This window comes from Pezoporus occidentalis, unplaced genomic scaffold, assembly GCF_034315485.1.
Source record: "Pezoporus occidentalis ecotype Australia unplaced genomic scaffold, CSIRO_AGI_Poc_V1 ctg1, whole genome shotgun sequence".
Classification (NCBI taxonomy): Eukaryota; Metazoa; Chordata; class Aves; order Psittaciformes; family Psittacidae; genus Pezoporus; species Pezoporus occidentalis.
The window spans coordinates 1399541-1423652 of NW_026912778.1; the positions used below are offsets into that span (position 1 = coordinate 1399541).

The 24112-nt window shown below is 42.0% G+C and overlaps 2 protein-coding genes and 2 long non-coding RNA genes across 6 annotated transcripts in view; 3 read left to right on the plus strand and 1 right to left on the minus strand.

The window, feature by feature from the left end:
• Nucleotides 1–67: 67 nt before the first annotated feature.
• PPID (peptidylprolyl isomerase D) lies at nt 68–14220 on the minus strand. Of its 2 annotated transcripts, XM_062611874.1 has the most exons (10): nt 14061–14218; nt 12203–12343; nt 11682–11788; nt 8745–8933; nt 7564–7686; nt 5860–5966; nt 3339–3480; nt 961–1047; nt 834–876; nt 68–299 (listed from the first exon to the last, which is right to left on the minus strand). In XM_062611874.1, exons 1-10 carry the CDS (start codon nt 14143–14145, stop codon nt 211–213), a joined length of 1113 nt encoding a protein of 370 aa, XP_062467858.1. In that variant the 5' UTR covers nt 14146–14218; the 3' UTR covers nt 68–210. The 2 variants fall into 2 exon arrangements, with proteins under 2 accessions (XP_062467858.1, XP_062467936.1); XM_062611952.1 differs by lacking the exon at nt 961–1047 and having other exon boundaries at nt 14061–14220.
• Nucleotides 1043–4553, plus strand: LOC134160283 (uncharacterized). The gene is made up of 2 exons (XR_009963502.1): nt 1043–1157; nt 2572–4553. It is a non-coding gene; the product is annotated as an uncharacterized LOC134160283 (long non-coding RNA).
• Nucleotides 14221–14698: 478 nt separating the features above from the next.
• On the plus strand, nt 14699–20459 carry LOC134160323 (uncharacterized). The gene is made up of 2 exons (XR_009963522.1): nt 14699–14957; nt 18059–20459. It is a non-coding gene; the product is annotated as an uncharacterized LOC134160323 (long non-coding RNA).
• A 1075-nt stretch (nt 20460–21534) lies between these two features.
• Nucleotides 21535–24112, plus strand: part of FNIP2 (folliculin interacting protein 2) — a 50801-nt gene continuing 48223 nt past the window's right edge. For both annotated transcript variants that reach the window (XM_062608452.1, XM_062608745.1), the window contains exon 1: nt 21535–21771. In XM_062608452.1, coding sequence (XP_062464436.1) covers nt 21677–21771 — 95 coding nt within the window. In that variant the 5' untranslated portion in view covers nt 21535–21676. The remainder of the gene's footprint in view (nt 21772–24112) is intronic.

Genomic DNA, 24112 nt, shown 5'->3' on the forward strand with positions numbered 1-24112 from the left:
TGTTAAGCTGCAAAAACACACCTGAGTGGCAAAACACAAGTTATTACAGCTTAAAAATAAAACCCACTTCACCTTTGAACAGTTTGTCTTTATTATTAGACTTCTGAGTTGTAAACACTGAAAACTGCAGCACAGGGCAAATGAACGAAGCGGCTCCATTTATCCTTTTGCATGAGTTAGTGCATAGATTTAGAAGTTTAGGAAAAAAAATCAAGCAAACATTTTAGCATAAGCTGCCTTCTCTTTCTCCTTCTGGGCTTTTATCTTCTGCTTGATTTTGAGTGTTTCCGTCTGGATAGCTGCTTAGAAAGAAAATCCACAATAAAGTTATGGTAATCTCTTTACATTATGTCTCTTAATATGTCAAGACCAGCTCATACTGCTGCACCTTACCCATGTTATTTCATTTAACAGAACTGCATTAATCTTCAATTAGGTCAGATACACTGGCAGCAAAAAACCTTGTCCCTACAGTAAAGTAACCAGGTAGAGGAGGATGTGGCAAGCACAGTACTGGTGCCAGCACAGAATTCATATGCCAAAAATCCTGTCCAATTAGACCAGGAAATTAAGTTAGTAAGACCTCTGTGACACAGAGAGATGGTTCAAGAGGCATATTGTTGACCTACATCAGCAGGTTACCCAGAGCAACAGAAGCATCACTGCTGTGTAAAACCAGGTGAGAATGCTTCAGAGGGCTCTGTCAGCACTGAAGTTGTTAGAGGCTAGCATTTTGGGCATGGCACTGGTATCAGTTCCTACAAAACACTACCCTGGTTAATTTGTTACATTCTTAGAAGTAAAGAATTTGTAAAGAAACAGCTTTATTTTACCTTTGTCTTCAGGGGCAATTTCATGAGCCTTTTTAAGATCAGCCTTAAATAAAAGAGAAACATAAATTAATGTTCTGATGAAGTGTTTAGCTAAGATAAAAATTCTATTAAATATTGTGATCATTACCAATGCCTGATCGAGATCTTTTACTCCCTGCCATCCTTGAGCCCGTCTGTAGAGAGCTTTAGTATTTGCTGGATCTATTTTAAGAGCCTGTAAATTTAATAAAATTGTCACATTAACATTTCATATACTTCACAGCCTCCCATCTCCACAAATGGCACAGTTCACACCAGCAGACAGTATCTCCAGTTGGTTTGAGGGTAAGCTGTCAAAACATTAACTGTGTAAAAAGGAATGCTCTAATGTAGCACACTGAATAGCCAGCTAATCAGTTTTAATACCATTGGACCAGGAGAGGCCTTTTGTGAAGAGCAAGCATACATTGAGGATAAAATGGAACATCTGTGTATGTATGTGCACATATAAATGTATGTATATATATATATATATATATGTATGTATCTGTTAAGGCAAAGTTGTTACTGCAGTTCAAATTATCCTAACCTTGAGTCTCACAGTATAAGTCTGTATTGCAGCTCCTTCCTTCACACCAAAAAAAAACCCTCAAATGGTGTCATAAATAAAACACACAGATTTCCTGTAAAGCTTTTCTCACTGTAGGCTAGAAAGATGCATCCAAGCAGTCCATCTAATGCTTCAGGAACCTTGCCAAGTTCTAGTCATTATGTCTCTTTTGAGCTGAAGAGTTTCACTAATGTGCATATATGCCAGTATGGCATATCAAAATAGGAAATGGTGGCTGGGCAAAGAAGTTGTTCTACTATTTATGATTACTTATTTTTTTGATGCACCTTAGGGAATTTGGCTAGCTAGCTGTTTCCTTTTCTTGCCTGTGAAGATCACGTTCTTTTTTCTTACTGCAGATAGCTCTACGGTGTGTCTTTTTATTATTTTAAAGAATATATTGGAAATCTGTTTGCATTAATGTATGGCTTCATTGATTCCACTTACTAACTTTAAATCAGTAATTAGGAATTACAAACACTGGACAGTGCATCCAGATTTTTTTACATCACTTCAGTACCGGCTGTCAATAAAAAGGCAGTATTGCTCTGGTCACCTGTCCTGACCTCTCTGCTATAAAGCCTGCATCTTGTTCTGTGTCAAGAATTAGGAAATGAGGTGTCTGTATCATGTACACGTAAGTAGCATTCCTTGGTTTTAGCTCAGCCACTGTACTTACAGCTATTTTAGAGTGAGGTTGGTTTGACTATGTTCAGCCATTTGCAATTCCTTATTTACACCAAATAACACATGTATTACAGGTTGTTAATTTAAATTGCTGGGGGCCTTAGGAAATCACAGAAGTGAAAAGTGTATAGTTTCTCATTAACAATTGCTCTGAACTCTCCTAGTTAACCTTAGGAAACTGCTGTTCTTACTAAAATTCTAATATGCTGTTTAACATTTGTTATGAGATGTAAGCTGACTACCTTGCAGAAATCTGTTGCAGCTATGGAGCTGGCTTTATCTAAAAATTCTGTAATCTTAAAGTGTGGGGATTTTTTTCCACAGTGGCACATATTGTGGTTAATAATTTCCATCTGTAACACTTAAATGCCATTTCAATTTTTACCATTCTCTAGATGACAGATATCACACTACACCGTTGTTTTATTTTCCTCATTCCCCATTTGTCCATTCTAAATATAGGCTTATGAAAGTTTTCCATGTGCTAACACCATCAGCAGGCTAGAAAGCAGGCCGGCTCTCTGAAGACCCTCACACACAGATGGGCCGAGACTCCTGCTTTCAGCATGAAGCCCTGGGAGGTTCTGCTCAGGATCCTCTACTAACAGATAAGAACATTCTTCAATCAGTTCCTTCAAAATTTCAGAGTTTTACTGAACTATTTAAAGTTTCCTCAAATGTACTAAATTCTGACAGTATGTCTATGTCACCATTCCTTCCTCTCCACCCTTTCATTTTATTATTTTTCAGTGTTTCCATATTTATTATTTCTTTCTTTCCTCCTATTCAGTGATTTCATCTCACTACTAAGCCTACCTGAAAGGGCTTTAGTTAGAATAAGGTACAAGACCATCAGTCTAAAAGCAAATAGAATGTTTTGCTCATGCTAGTCTTCCAGAGAAAAGTATTCCTCTTTCACTGAAGACAGTTTAACTTTGTAATATAAAAATCAGCTCTGCAAACCAAACTGACAGTGACAGTGTGCATTTTATCTGGCAGTAAGCAACACCCCTCTTTTGTTTGATTCTAATGAGTCATTTTCCATTTCAAAATCTTTTTTTAAAAGCCACGTACGGAAAAGTTAGTAATAACTTCACAGTCAGCCTTCCACTTTGTTTACTTTCAAATCATAAAGCTTGTGAGAAGACTCTGTAAAAAAGCTTCACAGTTGCAGTCTCCATTTTCTATCTAGGACAACTGTTCATCAAAATACTAGACATTAACTTTACCTCTGAACAACTTTCAATGGCTCCCTGCCAATCCGACAGTTTTAGTTTACAAGCGCCAATGTTTAGAATGCAGGTCAGAGCAACAGTTTTTAGCTTTGGTTTGTCTGCCTCCTCTGCCAGTGCTTCAGAAGCTTCTACATACCTGCAGAAAAACAGATTTACAAAGCACATGTATTAATGTTGCAACTCCCATTTTGTTTGGCCCTTAGCCATCTTTCTACAGGTATGTGCAAACTGGCCTATCCAAAGTGGTTATTTTTTAAGCAGTTTCAATTCCACTATTACAAGTATCTATTAAACTAAATATACAAGACCTATCCTGACAAGAAAGATTAACTCCCTGGTGGTGAACGTTTTCCTGTAACTCCTAGTCCTCCACTGTACTAACAGCATTCTTTTTCTTAGACAAATGCACTATTTAGATGGCATGAAACCATTAGGATTTCTCTCAGTGATTGTTTATTCCCAAAAACATGTTCTCATTAGTGGCAAAAAGTCAGCACTACCACTGCACCTTCCATGTTCATGGGAAGCTTCACCTCTTCTTCAGCTCCCTCAGCAATATTTTAATTGGTGTAGGAATCTATGGCTAAAATCAGAAGCTAACTTTATCTTGTAAAGGAGGGTGGTTTACGAGCATTAATAACTCCACCTTCTTTCCACTGTCTTCACAACCTTTTTCTTGAACTTCAAAACTGACACTAGTTCAGGACTAAGCCACATCATTTAGAGCATCTGTTTCATAGGAAAACTGGTAGGCAAACTGTAACTCATTCTTCTTGAATTATGGTGTGCTAATGCTGTCAGTTTTTATGTCAAGTTGCATACATTCACATTTTGAGCATGCCATGTTTAATGCTGTCTTTGCAGATCAGTGCCTATGTAAGTTCTATTTTTGCATGCCCTATGACTGTTGCATGGTATGTATGCAACTTTGGATCACAGAAATAAGCAATACTTAAAAAAGATGAGAACCAGCAGAGAGATAAAAGGGCAAAAAGCTAAGGAGAGTTATGTTTGAAATGAACATCTCTACTATTTATAAATCATACCAAAACATGAAAGACAACAAGAAGTAATATGGTGGGTTTTTTTTTTTAAAAGTGTCAATTCTTACATATAAAATAAATAAATAAAAATGTTTAAGCACCAGTAGGAGAGGAAAAAGAACATAAAAGTTATAATGGTTACTGTTGGTAAAAAGAAAAAAAACAACTGTCAGGATGGTTTGCTGGTGAGTTGTAGTTAAGACATGGGAGATACCGTGCCAAGAGCTATTCTATGCCTTTCAGTTCTGATGCAATGCCAGCTAACATACACCATTGTACATAAAGGTGTATACATAAAATACAGACAGTATTAGATTTTAGTACAAAACAACAGGGCGTGTCCACAAAAGTCTGACCTATATAGATCAGCTGGAAAGATCGAATTTGTTTACCCCACAAAAGTTAGTATCCTTCCAATCCACAGGGACAAACAAATAGGGACCAAATAGAAACCGTCTGCTCAGATTTGAAGAGCCTTCACTCCGTGTGCTTAAGAGTAAGCAAGGCAACTAATTGTAAGGGATGATACTGACCTAAGAATGGAGAGAAGAAATGGACAGCTACAACACACAAAGCCCTAAAGATCCATTTCATCCTCTTTTCTGGGTGATTTCTGAAAGGCTTACATAGAAATCCTATTTACTTTAGGTTTTCTGTTGGTCTATGAGGGGCTTTTTGAGGGCAGGTGGAAACGCTGCATCTTGGGTTAGTATCTGTAATTAACAGATACACTTTTATGGCTCAGAAAGACATTATTTGTTTGAATCCCAATCAGTTAAAAACTCAGCTGAAACATTAAATATGCCCAAATTCTTTTTCTTTCATTGTTGTTACTGCTAGTTAGCCAGTTATTATTGAGAAGGTAGGGATAAAGGTCAGTATAACTTGAAAAAAAAAAAAAAAAATATATATATAGGAGAAGCTCATAAAGTAAAAAGCATGAAAAAAAGAAAGGAGCAGTATGGAAACAAAAGCAAGACCGCCATGGTTCTGAAGACATAATTCTGAAGTATACGTGGAGTCAGGATGGTGGTATGAAGCCTCAGAAAAAATAATGGCAAATTAATAAGGGTCACATTTGGGCTACTCAAACTGACCTGTTTGTGAAACCTACTGGTTTTTAGAAATCTGAGAAAAAAGTATCTCCCTCCTTTCCTGTCCATTGACTACTCTGTCTACTATTGTGCTTTCTTCCCAGTTATGCACCAGCACACCAAGAGTATTAAAAAAAGAGCATTTAGTCAGTTCTAAACTATACTTCCTGCCTATAGCTCTTACCTATAGCAGTGAGTAGAAGACCTGCTTGAGTAAGTAGCTAAAAAACAACCACATCTTTTCCAGATTTAGAAGGCTCTTTGTTTAAAAAAGAAGAAAGCACAGCAACAGGCACTTTTTAAATGCACATATCATTGCTTGTTATCAGTATTAATTTGGGTTACAAGAACTACCTGATTGAATGATGATAGCCTTACCGTAAACTTTTACTATACTTTTTAGCTGCCAATGCCCAATTTTGCGATTTGAAGAAAGTATTTCCTATATTCTTTATGTCTTCTGCTATAGCCACAATCTTGTCAACCTAATAAAATAGATGGAAAATATAAAGGATGAAGGTACTTATGAAAGAAGTCTTGAATAACTTAATGTTTAACCCAGGTCCATCCTCTTTCAAAGATTATAAAATCTCAGAATAAAAACATTCCAATTGTAGACAAAGACTAGCTTCAAGCCACTCCCGTAAAATTTTCTACTTTATGTAACACAACAGTCTGAAAGATTAAATTCCTAATGGGTTTTCTACAGTATAAAGTGTGAGAAAATACCAGAAACAACATAGCAGTTCAACTCCTTCCCCTAGATGCTGCTACCCACAGAAAGCTATATATAAAGGTGTTGACCATTACTCATGTAAAAGAAGACATGTTAACAACCAAAGTATTCAACCAAGACTGACTTATTCCCCAGAAAAAAACTTGTCTTCTGCTTCTCAGAATGGTAAGAGTCCCCTGAACTCTGCACACACTCGAACTAGAGGTTTTTTCAACACAGTTCTTCTATCAAAACACTTAAAACACCTGTAGAAGGAGAAAAAGAACAACTGCCTGTCTTTATTGAATCCATCGTTTCCATTTCCAGAATGGCATACATTTCCAGTGGCAATTAAAGTTTGTAATTACTGCTCTCTATAGCACAGATGGCTTAAGCTCCATAAAATGTATATATTGCCCTTTGTAATGCTATCAGTTTACCCTTCTACTCTACTAGAATCAGTGACCTTGGAAAAAAACTAATTACAGCATGAGACCAATGTCATCATGGTTTCTGTAATTAGTTTATATGAACTAGTTTAAAAATGAAAGGCAGGCACCTGCCAACTTTAGTTCTGAACCACAGCAAATGCTATCTATCCTAAAACAATTTCACAGGCTGAAGTCGTTCTCAGTGGCCTTACACAAGGAGTGTCTTGGTTTCTAGCTGTAATGTTTCTTTGCTCTTCTATTTCCAATACTCTATTTGGAACCTACACGTGCAGCCTCCTTTATCTGCCCCTCTATAAATTCACTGATTTACAATTTGTCTATTTCACTTCATGATGAAGTAAAAACCTGCAGAAGAGCTGCTTCTACCAGTCTGCTCCCTAACTCTCACCATCAGGTCTCACTTCAGTTTGAAAAACCTGAGCAGCAAACAACTACTGGGAATTGAAAACAACTAGCTCTGATGTAGTGAAAAATCTTTTTTAAAGGCTGAACTTTTACTATTTCTAGTACGTGAAGCAAAATATTTTTAAGGGTGGATATTTTAAAAGTTGCACAGAAAAAGTGTGTAAGTACAACATTTAGTCATCTGCAGGATGGAGTTCCAGTAATTGCAATTTGTCACTACAGCACAAACAAGAGTAGAAAGAAATGAAGGACAGGAAAAAAAGTGCAGCAACTGTTAAATAATTGTTGTTTAAGTTAATGGGGGAAAAATCAGCTGCAATTAGTACTGGAAAAAAGAGAGAGCAATCCACTCCCACAGCATTCTCTTTCCTAAAACTGTCACCATTTAATCAGGACCTTGACTGATTCCGAAGAACAAAAGACTTAGGGAACATCATCACAGATACCATGTAACTCAGATTACCTACCAGGTTTACATTCTGTAAGATACCTTAAAAGAAAACTACTTACATCTTTCAAGTCCATATCTGAATCTTCAGGAAAATCTGGATGAGCATCTCCAGATCCATCCTGAGGCACAATTCCCCAGTCATCTCCTTCCTTTAGCTCTCCACATTCTGCAATGACGCACAACTGAAAAAATAAACAGAAGTGTTAGTTGTTAAGACAGCTTCCCCCCAAAACAGAGCTACAGCTGATGACTGCTCTTTCAAATTCAGTACAAATGCTTTTTCATCAGTTGTTTGGGTGCACTGATTTCAGAAACCCACCACTTCATTAGCCTACCCTCATCACAGAATGTTTGGGCTGGAAGTGACCTTAAAGATTATCAAGTTCCAACCCCCTGCCACAGGAAGAGACACATTCCACTAAACCAGGTTGCTCAAAGCCTGTCCAACCTGGCCTTGAACAACACTGCCAGGGATGGGGCAGCCACAACTTCTCTGGGCAACCTGTGCCAGTGCCTCACCAACCTCACAGGGAAGAACTTCTTCCTAATACCTAGTCCGAATCTTCCCCACTTTCAGTTTAAAGCCATTCCTCCTTGTTCTGTCCCTGCATGCCCTGGTAAAAAGTCCCTCTTCAGATTTCAGAAGGCTTTTGTCACACCAAGCATTAAGTTCAAAGGAGCAGCATTCCATGAATACCATACCCACGCTCCATGGAGAGGCTGGAAGAGGAACTGGCAGCAAGCTGAGCTGCAGCAGAACACAAGATATGGAAGTTCTACTGCGTTAGAGAAGACAGTTCTTTCTTAATCTACTAAGTCTTTTAAAGTTACAGAGGTACTAATGTTTCAAACCACAGACTGAGTTGACCTACACACCAACTGCTTTTCCAGAAATACAACAAGAATTACATATCCCCTAGGTAGGATTGTGAATTCCACCTTTTAATTCCACCACCCATCCTACACTTCTAGCTGTGCATTTCCACCTTCACCCTGGTAGAGGCTTCCACCCTCACAGCTGTGTTGAACAATAAATATTTCTTTTGTGCAGGGGAAATTTACAGCAAAAGAACAAAAGCCTCTTGACAAGGACAGCAAAATGGAAATTAACACTGTTCATAAAAATAACTGGCTAACGTTTAACGGTTGTAAGAATTACACCAAGTATTTAGAAGAAATGAATATACGTCATATAATGGAAGAATAAACATCATCTGTAGGTGCTCTGGATTTTGCTTACCCTAGCAGGAGTTTCTCCTTTCACTTCAACATTTTCCAGTATTTTAACTACTCCCATTCCTTTGATCACTTGGCCAAACACCACATGTTTCTTATCCAGGTGAGAAGTAGGCACCGTTGTAATGAAGAATTGAGAGCCATTAGTACCAGGCCCTGCATTTGCCATGCTCAGCAGCCCTGGTTTATCATGCTGTGTTGGGGAAAAGAAAATCACAGCATATAAAAGATCTATTATAAAACCATACAGAAGATCCTGTAAGGCAGTTAATATATACAGCAAGGACAGCCATAGTGGCAAGTTGGTAAACCAGTTACATATAGTTAGCAATTAATTTTACCCATCATGACTGAAGAGGGCAAATACCTAGCTCTGCACCTTTACTCGCCACACAGCAGTCCAGAAAGCAGAGCCGCCTGTGTGACTGGATGCTGTAACATCTGTCTGCTTCTGGTACATTCAATCCCTGCAGTGCTGCCAAGTTTGGACAGATCGCCTGAGAGACATGTGAAATTCCTCCCTGGGTTACTCAAGACCACTGGCCTTGAGAAACAAAGCTAAACACCACTTAAAGCAACTTCAAAGTTACACTCTCAGGATGGGTATGTACTGTTAATTTTATAAAGGCTGCTCACCCAAAGTATGTTGCAGAACTGTGGGGTTTATGGGTCTGTGGTCTTAATTATTTAAGGGTTGGGGGAGGAAGGGGGGAAGGTTAACTCCTTCACTTTCACAGACAGCCAGTTTTTATTCTCTTGCGATTTTTAACCATCTAATTATTTTGGCTTATGCTCCCAGGCCACAAGCTAACAAAAATTTATTAAACAGCCCAACATGAGAAAATATTGTTTATCTTGTTTGCTGCAAGTACTTTTTCCTTCTTTGAAATAAGAATTATCTTGCACCACCACACAGATTACTTCATTTTCACTTGTACTGCAAAAATCTACTTTTCATATGTCTTGCGATTCTCTTGTTAAACTGACATGACGCAGCCATTAAGATGTTATTCTCCCCAAGCTGATCTGTTATTAAGTGTAAGGAACCCTGTTTAACTTAAATCAGCATGTTATACCACGCATATATACTGAAGCATGCAAACTGTGGGATTCCTATGAAACTTGATATTGTGGGGAGAAGGGGAGGGAGACCACCATAGCAACTGTCAGACTTCAGAGAACATCTCTCCTAACTGTAATTAAATCTATGATGAATGTTTGGCTACATTTCTAGCTATTGCTCCAAACCTGGTTATGGACTTTGACACCTGACTAGTAGAGTATTACCATATTTTGTTTTCCTACAATATTGTTTGGAGGTAAACACAATTGCAGTCAGGGCTTTGTTTTAGACATGGGTCAACAATGCCTGTAATTCTTTTAGTCAGTATTATTGGGGAGTCATTCATATGCTATCACATAATTAGACATAATGAACCCAGTTAATGTCAGTGCTGAGACTGTTACACCTACAGCTCTGGGTGCCTTGACTGTTGTAAGGGGTGCTTGAAAAACATGTTATTTTTGTTGTTTCCAAGTTGTACTCCTATCCAGGTTCAAGATGTGATTACTCACAGTTCAAGCACAAGGGATTTTTCATGCCACACTGCCCTTTCAGTACAGCTGAGAACACAGATGAGGACTCAGAAACAATTATTATGGTTGCAGTTTTTCTCCAGAACAGCTAAGTCTGCTATCCAAAACATCTAAGTCACAGTGTACAGGTAGTACTTAGATTTGAAGATCTTCAAATACTGTTTAAATTGTAGGCTTAAAGTGTGCATACCTGCTGCACAGCATGATAAAAAGCAGTCTTCTTCTCTTCCTGGAATAGCCATTTTCAAAGCAAGGTAAAATGCTTAAAATGCTAAAATGCTTTAAAAAGATTTTTTTCAAAAGTCAATTTATGTCACAAGACAGACTCTGGAGGCATCAACTGCATTCGATTTTTATGACGAGAAGTCTGAAGAATGGTAATGGACATTTTGAAAGCTATGCCTTTGCAAAAGAAACAAGAAAAAATATACAGGATACACCCTGAGAAAACTGCTGATCTAAAATTGTACATGTGGTGTAAAGCACATGCACTTGCAGTCTCGCTGGTGTCACTAGATGATGATTTTGAGGACAAAGATTGTTTCAGAATTTCCTACTCTTGCAGCGCAGCTCCTGCCTCTCTTCACACTGCTGGGCTGACAAAACTGCTTGTGGGACTACACTTATGGTTGCTAGTAATGAAATAGTGAGCTCTGATACAAGAGTGGGAATAAGTAATGGAAAGAGTAGGAATTTCTGCCATCAAAGAGAGCATCTCTTAAAATGACATCCTCACATTGAGGCCTTTGCATATTCAAAAACTTGCTCTGTTCACAGCACGTTTTTCCAACATTTTGGGTGAAAAAAGCCACTTGTAAACAACCATTTACTTCTTGTACCATTGAAAATAAATGCAGTGGGGAAAATGCTTTATCTTTTGGATTAATTCTGCAACCTACCATGGATTCCCTACTTCCTAAGACACGTATTTCTCACATCTGATCTGAATGTTACTAATAAATGAAAAAAAAAGTATAAAATCCAGTTAATGCTAACATACTGTATATGTCTGAGTAACAAAATTTGCCACTCTAATATCACCCTTAATTTGATGAGAACTAAAATATTGTTTCAAATGAATTTCTGATGGTGCAATTAAAAAGAAAAATTGAGCTATGGTTGACTTTGTTCAGTGAGGTTGACCTCATTTTGTGTATTCAGACATGTATTCTGTACTCAACAAAGACTGTAAGGAGAAACTAGTTGGGGCTTTTTTGCTGCATTCGTTTGACTGCTTAAAAATACATGAACCTTGGACTAAACAGTGCTAATTCTGAACATCAAGAAAAACAAAAATCATTGAAACTTCAAAAACTGAACACAACTAGTATTTTCAATGGAGTACCTTATAATGAAAGTTTTCATCTTCAAATTTTTCACCATAGATACTTTCTCCACCTGTGCCATTTTGGTTTGAGAAATCTCCACCCTGGACCATAAACTGCTTTATAACTGTAAAAGAAAATAATTATAAAATGTAGCAGCAAGGCAGGAAAGGCATGAAATAATAATTTGGAGATGATGAGCGCACCCATACTTAAATAAAATCAAAACCCACCCTTTATTAAGTGTCCCCTAAGTACTCCTTTTCAGTTGATATTTAATCCTTTACCTGAAATTCATTTCAACGTACTCACAGCGCACACTAGACTAGTTTTACTAACTTACTAATGCATTTATATTTTACTACTGTCAATGCATGGTAAGACCATCTTGTCATTAGGAGGATCAGAAAGTCAAAAACTTTACTTTCAGTCAAGCTATTTCTTAAACAAGTACTCCAAAATATTACTTAACATTATTTCAAATATGATAATGTAGGACTTCAGTTACCGACAGGAAAAGAGAGGATTTCATGGAACTTACTTCTATGGAAAGGACATCCTTTGTAATGGAGAGGTTTTCCAGTGGTAGGCCCCATTCCTTTCTCTCCCGTACATAACGCACGGAAATTTTCAGCAGTTTTAGGTACAACATCAGCAAATAATTCAAAGACAATGCGTCCAACTGAAATGACAGATGAATGAAGCATATTTTTAAGTCACATCCTTGGCATGGTGATGCATTACTGGGCAAATGAAATCAATGTTTCAGACTTGTTATTCAGTTTGCATTTTGGGGTTGTTCAATGGCAACTGCTGGCACAGATAGAGTAGATTTTTAGCAAGATTATCAGCAACAATGAATTCCACTATGAAGAACACTTTAAGGGGAATAAAGACAGATTCTGCCAAAAATTTCAAATGCGTCTTTTGCCAGGAAAATGTACACAGGAAATTACACACGTTTATTAAAACCAAATTGCGTACTTTAACATGTATACTGATGTCTATTTTAACATATATATGTAGTTTGTTCAATCAAAAATAGACAAAATTTAAAGACTGGTTTGCCTTTTATTTGATCAAAAAGCTTATGCCAAACATGTATACTAACCTTACTCCTCATTCTCTTAAACCCCAATTTTACTAGGACACAGTAATACCTGAGGAGGAATAATAGCTATTTACAGTTACAGATGCTGCAAGCAATTGTTAAATCAAAAAATGTACTTTTTTTTAACTGAAGTGAAACCTGTGTAGCTAACAGATCCTGTAATAGTTGATAAATGGATTCTGTGTCAGACTCTCATCTTTTCATAAAGTGGTTTCTTAGGGAGCTGTTTCTCACTCCTCGCAGCTGCCATCAGTTGATGATCCTGTTTTCTCATCAGCCTCACAGTCAATTAGTTAACATAACTTCACTTTACCGGAAGCTAAATGTAAATATATTAATTCTAATTAATACAGGAATGAAAACAAATTAGAGAACTGAAAGTCAATAACCACAAATCCTCTTGCAGACTTGCTTCTTTTATTCTTTCGAGCAGCAGAACAAATACATGAGAGGTGCTGCCTTGACAAAACGGCAGCATCTATCTTCACCCATGCGAACGCTGGGAACCTGCACTTTCAAGTACCACCCCAGCTACCATGTTGTTGTTTTCGGATTTCCATTTTGACCGTTCACACAGATTTTCCAGTGACCTCCTGCAACCCTGACGACAGACGCCAAGGGAACCACCAGGCCCGCCTCAGCTTTCACCTCCTTACACCACAGCTGCCCGGCTCAGCGGGTCCCCAGTCGGTCACCGCCGGAAGGCAGAACCCCTTCCTGACCAAGGCCGAGCCCTGCGGTGGGGTGAGCGGGAGCAGGGGAGTGGGCCGCGGCCTGCACCCACATGGCGCCTGCTGGTGCGCGTCTCTGAGGGGAGCCTGTGACAGGGGTACCCGCTCCCGCACGGCCACTCCCCCAGCTGGGAAGCCCGGGGACAGGGTACCTGTGCAGCCATGTGGCCCGTTTCCCTCGGGCCTGTGGGCTCTGGTGGGGAAACCTCGGGGGAAGAGCGCAAAGCCCCCGGGTAAGCCCCTCCCCGTCCCAGGGACGCCCGTTCACGGCGAGCCGCGTTTCTCCTCTCCCGAGCCGGCTGTCTGTACTCGCAGCTCGGGTGACTGCAGCCAGCGTGGTGCGGCGCCATCGGGGCCCAACCCTGCTTGTTCCTCCCCGTCGAAAACGTTCCTCTCCGCGGCGGGGCTGGCCCGGGCATGAGCCACGCAGCTCCCCCCCGCTCCCCACCACCCGGCCCGGCCCGGCCCGGCCCGGCCCCCGAGCGTTCAGCACAGGGGTATCCCAGCCCCCCCGACCCGGCCCGGGCCGGGCCCCGCCGCTCCCGCCCCCTCCCCACCTCGCTCGCCCCCGATGTCCACATCGAAGAAGGTGCGGGGATTGGAGGGTTGGCTGGGCCGGGAGACAGGCGACGGGTGCGACATATCGTAGCTGCCCGCCGGCTCGCTGGCTCCGCCTGCTCGGCCGCCCGCGATTCCGGCCGCCGCGGGGTCGGGGCCGCTCGCCGCTCCTCCCACGGGCGGGGCGGGCGGGTGGGTGGTGGGGCATGGACCGCAGGGAAGGAAGCCTGGCCCCGCGCTAACGGTGGAAGCGGCCGTTGCTGTCAGGTGAGGACGGGAGAGCCGGGGTTGTGGTGGTCTCCCCCGGTGCCCCGGCACGGCCCAGCACCGCCGTCCCAAGCCGCTGGTGGTCTGACTGAGGGCCGCCAGTTTTGGCTGCAGGCGGAGCAAGGGCCCCGCAGATGGCCGCAGGAAAGGTCTGCCCCTGCGGCCTGCCTCTGAGCAGCCTGAAATGACTGAGGGTAGCGTGCAAAGGAAAGAATGCCCGCTTCTTTCTTGAGTTTTTACACACAGAGAGAAGGCCTGGAAAGGCGGGTGAGGAGAGGGATTTCTAATTTTGCTTGGGTTCATGTTTCAGGAGAGAAATACAGACCTCGTGAAAAGCTGCAACTCCTGGAAAAAATGGCACATTGTCAAAAGTGACTATCACCATATGACTGTTCAGAAACCCCGAATAACTCCTGTCTTCTTAAGGTCTGAAAACAAAATGTGTTTCTTCCCGAAGTGTGAGTATCACAATAACTGTTACAAGGCAGTTGCTTTCAGCCACTTGCATTGACCAAGGGATGTGAATACCATCAGAGAACTTTGTTGTGGCTCCTCAAGGTGCAGAATTCCCAAGTGGATGAATGGTCAACATGGCCACATCCTGTGCTCACTGGCATCAAGAAAGCAAGGTATGAGTTGAGGGAAAAGCAGAAGGGTGCTGGGCTTTTACTCTTGCAAACTTACAGCCTTTTGGGGAATGCAGCTGATCAAAAGAAGTCTCTCTATTCCTTGGACTTCTCTAATCCATCCCAGAAAACTATATACATCTTTTAGATTCATTGTATCATCCAAAGGCTTTCTCCTTTAATTCATGTCATCTTTGTATGTTTAGACTTGAGTTTCACCAAGCTGTTTTTCATCTCTCTCTCAGTATGTTCTTAATATTAGATGTGTCAGAGGGCAGTTGTAATTCCCAGACTGAAAGAAAAGTAGCATTGATATTACTAACACTGTAGTCCGTATACTTCATCACGATCATTCCTACAGCCTCTCTGCAGATGTTGGATAGAAGATGTGATTGGCACCAAGTACTGTTGCGTATTGCATCTGAGAGCTCTTAACAGAAGGAAAAGCCGTCTGCTACCATCTGAGAATGCTTAGTGAGGAATCAGTGGAACCATGCTAAGGCATTTTTCTCTCTGAGCCAGGTCATGCAGCTGTGTTAGAGGTTTCACATGCTCCACAACGTCAAAGGCACCAGAGCTCTGAGTCACCTGTAAGTCACCAGGCATCTGGCCGTGGTCACTGGCTGAGATATTTTTATCATTATGCTCAGCCTAGGTGAGGTGCAGTGGTGTGGGAGAAGTGATCTCAGCGAGGCAGTTGCTAGCCAAGTGAGTATGGTCTAGAAGAGATTTCTTTAGCAGACATCAGAGTAAATTGTGTTTTGTTGAGCGTGTCCCCCGCAAGAGCTGTTGGCAGCTTCCTCTCAGGAAGAAGCAGTGATTCATGCTTCCAGGAGCAGGCTTACGCAGTCCCTACAGGTTTTTTTCCGGCCAAGTTGGAATAGTCTAGATTCTAGATTAGTAATTCATGTTACAGTAGTTGCTCGGGAGTCCCTATGTGCAAAGTACTTTACAGGTACAAAGAAAGAGGCAGTCCCTGTGGTAACTTGGAGATGTGAGCTAAATGACAGAAGTCAAGCAACTTTCTCAGTGTTAGTAGGAGATTCTGGAAAATATGTAAGCTGAATGAATATCTCCAAAGCACAGCAGTAGCATAATTACATATTAATTTATAGTCATTGACAGATTGTAAAAACAAGTATAGTGTCACTTCTGTCAAGAATTTACTGAGTGATTTAATGTTCAAATTATTACATTAAGTTGTACACAAAATTGCTAGCCTAATGCTGCAGCCTGATGGAATGCAAAGATCAGAGAAAGGGATCAGCCAGTTGTAAAAATCTTTGTTTTCACTTCTTCTCTTCCTGACTAAAGAAGCTATCATTTATAAATGCTTAGAAATGCATTTATATTCTAAAACTTGCACTCTGTTGAAGACACAATAAGCAAATTTATTTCAGTCATTCTAGCCTGTCAAACAGCATTCATGAAAGAAAAAATTATAAAATAAGGATAACTGTTGATTGTGTAAGCTAGGAAAATTGTTGCTGATTGTGTAAGCTAGGAAAATATTTAAACATTCAGATTAGGATTTTTTGCTTTTTGTTTCATTTTCTTGCTCTTTCTCACCTCTAAATCTGTATTTGACACTGTGAAGAAAGTAGAAGCTTAAACATATTAATTCCACCAGAAGGTGAGTGCTTTGGCTCAGTGCAGAACTGCCTTGTCTAGGGATATTAAAAGCCATTTTGGTCTGTATAAGAGTAGTTGTCTGTGCAGTTTTCACTGGACTGAACTGTAGCTTCAGAATATGGTCCAGTGGAGTCTTATGGGATCCACCTGAGGAGTGACTGAAGCACACACCTCACTGGCTTTTCAGAACAGGTATTAAGAAACTTTCAGTAAGCAGGTTTTTGGTAACAGTCTTGGTAAGGACACTTTCACTGCCTTCTGTGAAATAGAGCAGCCACTCAGCCAGTGCCGTGTGACACACGGGGTGCATCCTGTGCTGTTCCCATGTGACCTGGCACATCAAGCATGTAATCTTCATGAGAGAGACATGAGACAGGAGAGAAGGAAAGAAACCTGTTTTTTCATCATTAGGCTTATTGTTTTCCAGCTGAACCAAGTCTCTTTCTCCATAAAGCTGAATAAAGAGGTCCTAGATGAAACCCATAATGAGCAGTTACTGACTCTGAGATGATTCCTTTAAGCTGAATTAAGATGCAATGTCAGACAATGAAAGAACTGTATGTACTTATCGCGGGATGTTTTAAAAAGAAAAGTGTCTACACAGAGCTGACATAATATGACAGAAATTGAAAGAAGTCATGCATTTACTCATCACTAACTTTCAGATACACTGATTCTAAAGAAATAGTTTAGCTAAAAACCAAGCAAAAATAAGCAGACTTTTTAGCTGTGTATTTTAGCTCTGCTTAGAACATGTTTCAGAGGCAAATAACAAAGAGTAACATTTAGGACCTGAGGAGGTATGGTAGAGGGTGCCTATGACTTTTGCTAACAGTACAGCCATGGCTTACAAGGAGAGGCCCAAAGCATTAGAGAGCTGCTGGCCACAGTTGCCACAGTGATGATGTGGGATGACAGTTTTGTTGCTGAATTCCTGCCCTCACTTTTGATACAAATGCATGTCCTGTATATTACTGCACTTTCATGTAAATGCATGCTACCGTTTATCATAGTTATCGCCAAAAGGTATTAAAGGGCTTGTTCAACCTGGAGAAGAGAAGTCTCCAAGGAGATCTTAAACCAGCTTTCCAGCACCTAAAGGGGACCAACCAAAAGCTAGAGAGGGACTTTTTACAAGGGTGTGTAGTGACAGGACAAGGGGAATGGCTTTAAACTGAAAGAGAGGAGGCTTAAATTAGACATTAGGGAAAACAGTCTTCACCTTGAGGGTGGTGAGACACTGGCACAGGTTACCCAGAGAAGCTGTAGATGCCCCATCCCTTTCAGTGTTCAAGGCCAGACTGGACAGGGCTTGGAGCAACCTGGTCTAGTGGAAGATGTCCCTTCCCATAGCAAGGGGGTTGGAATTAGAGGATCTCTGTGTTCCCCTGGAATCCAAACCATTTTATGATTCTGTGAAAATATCAATTATGATGACTTTTGTGTGTGTGTGTGTGTGTGTGTATGTGTAGAAAGCCTTTTTGGATTCATCTAATGTAGAATGGAGTTCAAGGTGAACTACATCAGCATGGATTTAAAGACCAGAGTGCAACCAGAAATATGAAGTCCCACGACAGAATTTGCCACTGAAAATCTGGGACATGAGGCTTTCCAGCTAGGCTTTGCATGGAGTCCTGGGCCAGGAAGCTTAGACATTCAATTTAACAATGTCAACAACTCTGCTGCAGAGAGGAACAAAACCAGGTTTTAAACAAGTGTATGAACATTCACAGGCATGTGCACATGTAAGTATGTAAGGTATGAACATCTTACGTATGTAAGTACAGTAGTGATTTCAGAGGACTGTAAATACCAATTGCCTTCACACAATCCATTTATCACTGTATTACTCTATATTGTGGTGATTAAAAGGAGTCATCTCTTACCTGGCCTTTCTCTCTGTTTTTAACACTGAACACTGCTGAAAATTAATGTTTCATTACATACATCAGTATTTCCCAGTAATTTTGAAACAATTATCTTGCATATTTCTCTTTAAACTGTCTTTCATTTTCAGCTAACTGTATGTGCTGTGTAAAAAGACAGTGAAGCTGCTTATCTATATTAAGGCAGCACCTCTGTGGCACTGTTCCGGGGCTGGGAAAAGTTGCTGCAGCAACAGCTCAAGTTATGTAATACTCAGTTCCACGATGGATGAGTAAGCCTGTTTGCAGGGGGCTGCAATCCCAAACTCTCCACTCCTGTCAGTTTCTGCCCCTGCTTGCAAAGTGGAATGCATTTTATAATAGGTTTTATAATTCTCTGTTGAGAGTAATTTAGACTTGCTCTGCTAACTAGTAATAATGGCAATATGGAGAGAGAATAATTCTAGACATACTTGGTATCACTTTGTACTTGGCATGTTTGAAGTGGCAATAAAAATTGGATTTTGTTTATTTTACAGAATCCAAAATGTTGCTGAAGCATTGCAAAGTGTAGCAAGACTTGTGTTCATGTAACTTGGCATGCGTCACCACGCTAAGCAGCAAGTCATTAGTGAGCACCATGGATTAACGAACTTTTTGTTAAATCTTCAGAGTTTAGTTACCTGTCCTGGCCTCTGGCTTCTTTCTGTGGTTCCTCCAAAGCCTAGTTCTGACAACAAAGCTTTTGGAATATTTTGGACTTATGCATTCAGGTCCAAGCAGGGGGGAAGGGAAGCAGCTGTAACGCAATTCAGATTTCATCCAGATCCTAGTGACGGGGAGGCAAAGTGTGACCTGGAAGACTTGACTTTCAACCCAGCCTATCCTGGCTATAAGACCTAATCCCTGCTTTCTCAGGAGAGAGTCTTCTGAGAAATTTACATGCTATGAAACACAGGAATACTTACCTGAGCATTCAGCTATTCCAGGTTTTGAATGACTTTTTTATGGTTTAGTGGTGGACTTGGCAGTGCTAGGTTAACAGCTGGACTTGATCTTAAAATTCTCTTCCAACGTAAATGATTCCATGATTTTTGTATGCCACATTTTTATTTCCTGTATTTCCTATAAGAGGTGAGGGCTGTAAATACACCATCTTGCTGCAAATGGTCTTTTCTTGACAGATAGTATGGCTTTTTTCTTTACATCTGCTCAAACTTTGCACACCACTTTTGCTGTTCTTTAAGAAATACAATCCAGTGCTTATTTCTGGAGCTGAATGCCTAGATTCTCATTTGCATTGATTACTATGTCAACCAGGATGTCTTTCATCTTGTTCAGCCACACCCTGTTATTCACTTCCCTTTCACTGTACTGTCATCTCCATGCCCTCACTCTTTGGTCCTTCAGCTTTGCTTGCATGGGTTGATCTTAATGACTGGGGGCATTTGGTGATGATGGTGGAAGTAAAGAAACAAAAGCTGCAAGAAAACCCAAGCTGAAAGGTTTACACTGGGTATTCCATCTCACAGATGAAATGGCTGAGAACCTTCAAAATGGCAATGCCTTCTGAGAATAAACCTTGAGACAGGGTCAGCTGAGCAGTACAGGATTCAAGCTGGGGTCACAGAGGGAGCAGCTGATCAGATTATCAGGCCAGTAGAAACTCATCTTTTGATTTTTTAGAGATAAATCGGCTTATCCAACCACGGAAAGGCTGGCTCCAAAGCACCAGCATGTTCTCCACCTCTTCTGCTGCTACTGGATGTTGAGTCTGCAGTCAGCTATTGTAATAGTCTGTTACAACTATTGCCATAATCGCCATTCTCCATGTCTCCAAGTTTTCTGAACAGGAAGCTCTCATAATTCTGCTACGTACCTGATTAAAACAGAGCATTTAGAGTTGGATTCTCTTGGTGGTTGCATGGTGGTGTTGCCCTGCTGCTGGGAAAAAGCACACAAACAGCCCTTCCCCCCAGATTAAACAAAGCTCCAAATGACACACACACACACCCTAGTACTGTAGCATTATTTAATTATTTTGTGAATGAAATAGATCATTATAGAGAAATGAGTAAAAATAGGCACCTTCCAAGCAGTGCTACCTTAATAAAAGAATCATAATGGTTTGAATGGGAAAGGACCTTAAAGCTCATCTAGTTGCAACCCCTTTGCCATGGGCAGGGACACCTTCCACTAGACCAGGTTGCCCCATCCAGCCTGGCCTTGAACACTGGCAGGGGTGGAGCATTCAACACTTTTTGGGGCAACCTGCTCCAGTGCCTCACCACCCTCACAGTAAAGAACTTCTTGAATTTTCCCTGTTTAAGTTTTAACCCATTACCCCTTGTCTTATCACTACAGTCCCTAATGAAGAGTCCCTCCCCACCATCCCTATAGGCCCCCTTCCGATACTGGAAGGCTGCTATGAGGTCTCCACACAGCCTTCTCTTCTCCAGGCTGAACAGCCCCAACTTTCTCAGCCTGTCTTCATACGGGAGGTGCTCCAGTCCCCTGATCATCCTCATGGCCCTTCTCTGGACTTGTTCCAACAGTTCCATGTCCTTTTTATGTTGAGGACCCCAGAACTGCACACAGAATTACCCCCTTCGACCTCCTGCTCACACTCCTTACATGTGCGTATACGGGTGCTTACTACTGTGGATACACGAATCGGCGCCCGCTGTACTGGCACGGGGACTGCACGTGCTCTCTCAGCACCTTCCCCCCAACGTCTCAAACCGCCGCACCCCAGCGTGAGACAGGCGCTGTCCCTTTAAGCGGGCCCCCTGCGCCTTACCACGTGCTGGGGGCGGGGCAGGGAGCGCCGCGCAGCCAATGGGGGATGCTGGAGGGGCGCGGCGCGTTCGCGCAGCCTGTCTCCGTTGCTGTCGCGGGGCTGCTGGTGGCGCGTCTGTGCCGAGCACTGCCGTGCCGTGCAGTGCCGTGCCGTGCCCCGGCCGGCGGGTGGGCAGCTGTCAGCGCCGCGGGCCGGTTCGGCCCCTCGGTCAGGTGACGGGCGGCCCCCCGGAGCGGTGCGGCTGGGCAGCGCGGCGCTCCAGTCACCTCACCTCGCTTCCCCTCCCCTCCCCTCGCCTCGCCTCGCCTCCGCGCAATGCTGGGCGGCTCCGCGGCGGCGGGGATGCGGCCGCCGCCGCTCGCCGCCCGCTGAACAGCTGTGAGACGCGCGGTGGGGCCCCTGCCGGGCAGGACGGCGGCAGCAGCATGGCCCCTACCCTGCTCCAGAAGCTGTTCAACAAAAGGGGCGGCGGCGCGGCGGCCCCCCATGGCCGCGCTCCGGGGGAGGGGCCCGCCTTCAGGTGAGCGGCGGGGGCAGGGCGGGTCCAGGCTCGCCGGAGCGCCTGCACGCGGGCCTTGGGGGCCGCTTCGAAGGGGCGGCTGAGGATATTACTGTCCGCTGCCGCCAGGTTGAGGGGCCGCTGCCCCCCGGGACTCCCGCTGCGAAGTTTCCGCAGGGCTGGGGCAGAGACCAGCGAGGAGGGAGCACCCCGGGTGGTGATGGTGCGGCTTCTTCTGCCTTTCCCCTCTTTGGTTCTCTCAGCCATTTTATATCCGAGCTGGTAGTGTCACGCTCGGGGTCGGGGGGCGCTCAGTGGGGGACACCGGGCGGAGGCGCCAGGCCTTCTCTTACCTTGCGTTTGTACAGGATTGCTGTGATAACTCGTGCTCAAGTCTTGCTCATCAGCGAGATGGAAAAAAACAAAAATGGCTTAATTGTTGTGACCTAAATACACGTGCCTAGTCTGATGACCCACTGGGCACCTTCCACTGTTCTCCCTGCTCGCGATAGGGCAAATGCTTAAAGGTGAGATCTAGTCACTATTGCTACTTTAGGGCTTGAATATGTGATCTTTATATAATACTGAATTATTACTGTTTTTTCCGCCCTCGGGAACAGCATTTTGGTTTGGGGCTTTGTTACTTTTAGCATCTGTTCTGCTCACAAGACCAAACTGGTCCTGGTGAGCACACTTGACCATCCCATGCATGTCCAGTAACCTCTGTGTCTGTTTTTCTGTTCAGCATGAGTTGATGGATCTTGTGATCAGATAGTATATGGGATTGAATTGGAATGTAGGCTTTCTATGCTGAAACTGTAAGAATAGTAAGGGAGGGAGAAAAGTGGAAATTATCTTGATCCACATGATGCCAAGTACAAAAGATGACAATCATGGAGCCCTTATGATTTCAGAAATGGTCTGTGTGGGACATGGCCATATGCTTGGCCAAAGCTGGAAGATCTTGGTGAAAAATGGAGTAACGGCAAAATGGCATTAAGATATTTGGGTTATGAGGCAATTCCTTTGAAAGTGGTAGTCACAGTACTAGTGTTGCATTCATATCAGAAAGCAGGGCTGGTGAATTTCAGGAGGCTATAGTCTATGGGCTATGCTTGCTAGTTACTTTTTGTAGCACTTACCTTGTGACTTAAATAGTGTCTTTAATTGAGAGAAAACATTTTCCACATTTAAACTGAGTAACAATTCCTGACTAACATTTTGCCTTATACTTAAAATCTTACCAAGTACTCTGTGTCAGAGAGCAATGCTGCAAGTTCTAGTTTTAGGATTTTCAGATTTGTCAAGGATTTCCATGAAGGCAGATTCCTTGTACAGTATGTACCACCACCACCACCCCACCCCCCCTTAAAATCAGTAGTATTGTTCCATCTGGAATATTTTGTGATTGTATTAATTTTCTTCTTCCTGTTCTTTAGGTAAGATGTCCAACACTTGGTTTTTAGTTTGAATAACATCTAATGATGTGGCACTTCAAAAAAACCCTGTTATAATTAAAATACTATTGTAGGAACTGATCGCTCTTTTTATCCCACTATTTTCCCCCCATTCCCTTGCTATCTGGTTTGTTTGTTGGTTTGTTTTTTGGGTTTGTTTTTTTTTTTTTGCAAATTTAGTGTAGTTATTTGAAGCATTTTGCATATGTTTGTTTTTTTTTAACCTGTTAATACTGCATTAAGCTTCTTCCTTACGACCTCTGAATATGTTGCAATTCTTTTCTTTCTTGTGATCTGTTGATGACCTGCAGGAGCATACTTACTGGGTCTTGGAAGCTCTTCTGTAGTGTTTGTAATAGACTTTCTGTTAAACAGTAATCTCTGAATGGAGAGATGTGATTGGATTTAAGTAAAATCGAAGACTTGATCCTTTGGTAGCTTCCGTTTTAAGCATATGCTGCTGGTCACTTTTAGAGGCTAAGTGGCAGGATCATTTTCTGATCTAATGGCAGGCTTACATTTTTAGGGGTTTTAGTTAGTTTTATTCTGTCTCTTTGGGTTAGTGAGGCCCTCCTCTACATTCAGTATGTCTTGCTGTGTGTAGGTCTCTTGAGTGGCCCTGTAAGACCCGTAACAGTCTGTATCCTTGGACTTTGAATTGTTATGGAAGTCTTGAAAGGTTAAGTATACTCAAGCACCATCCTTACAATAGCAAAATTGCCAACAACCCAAATAAATAAATTTGACAGCTTTTTTTGAGTATACTGGTAGGAAGCTTTAGATTTTCCAATCTTCCCAGGAACACCAGAAGAAATTCTGTTGCAAAGGGCTATCAACCACGCTTGAGGTTTGCCTGTAACAAGTACTGCAGGTGGTTGTTCCGTTGCCTTCTCTGCTTTAACATC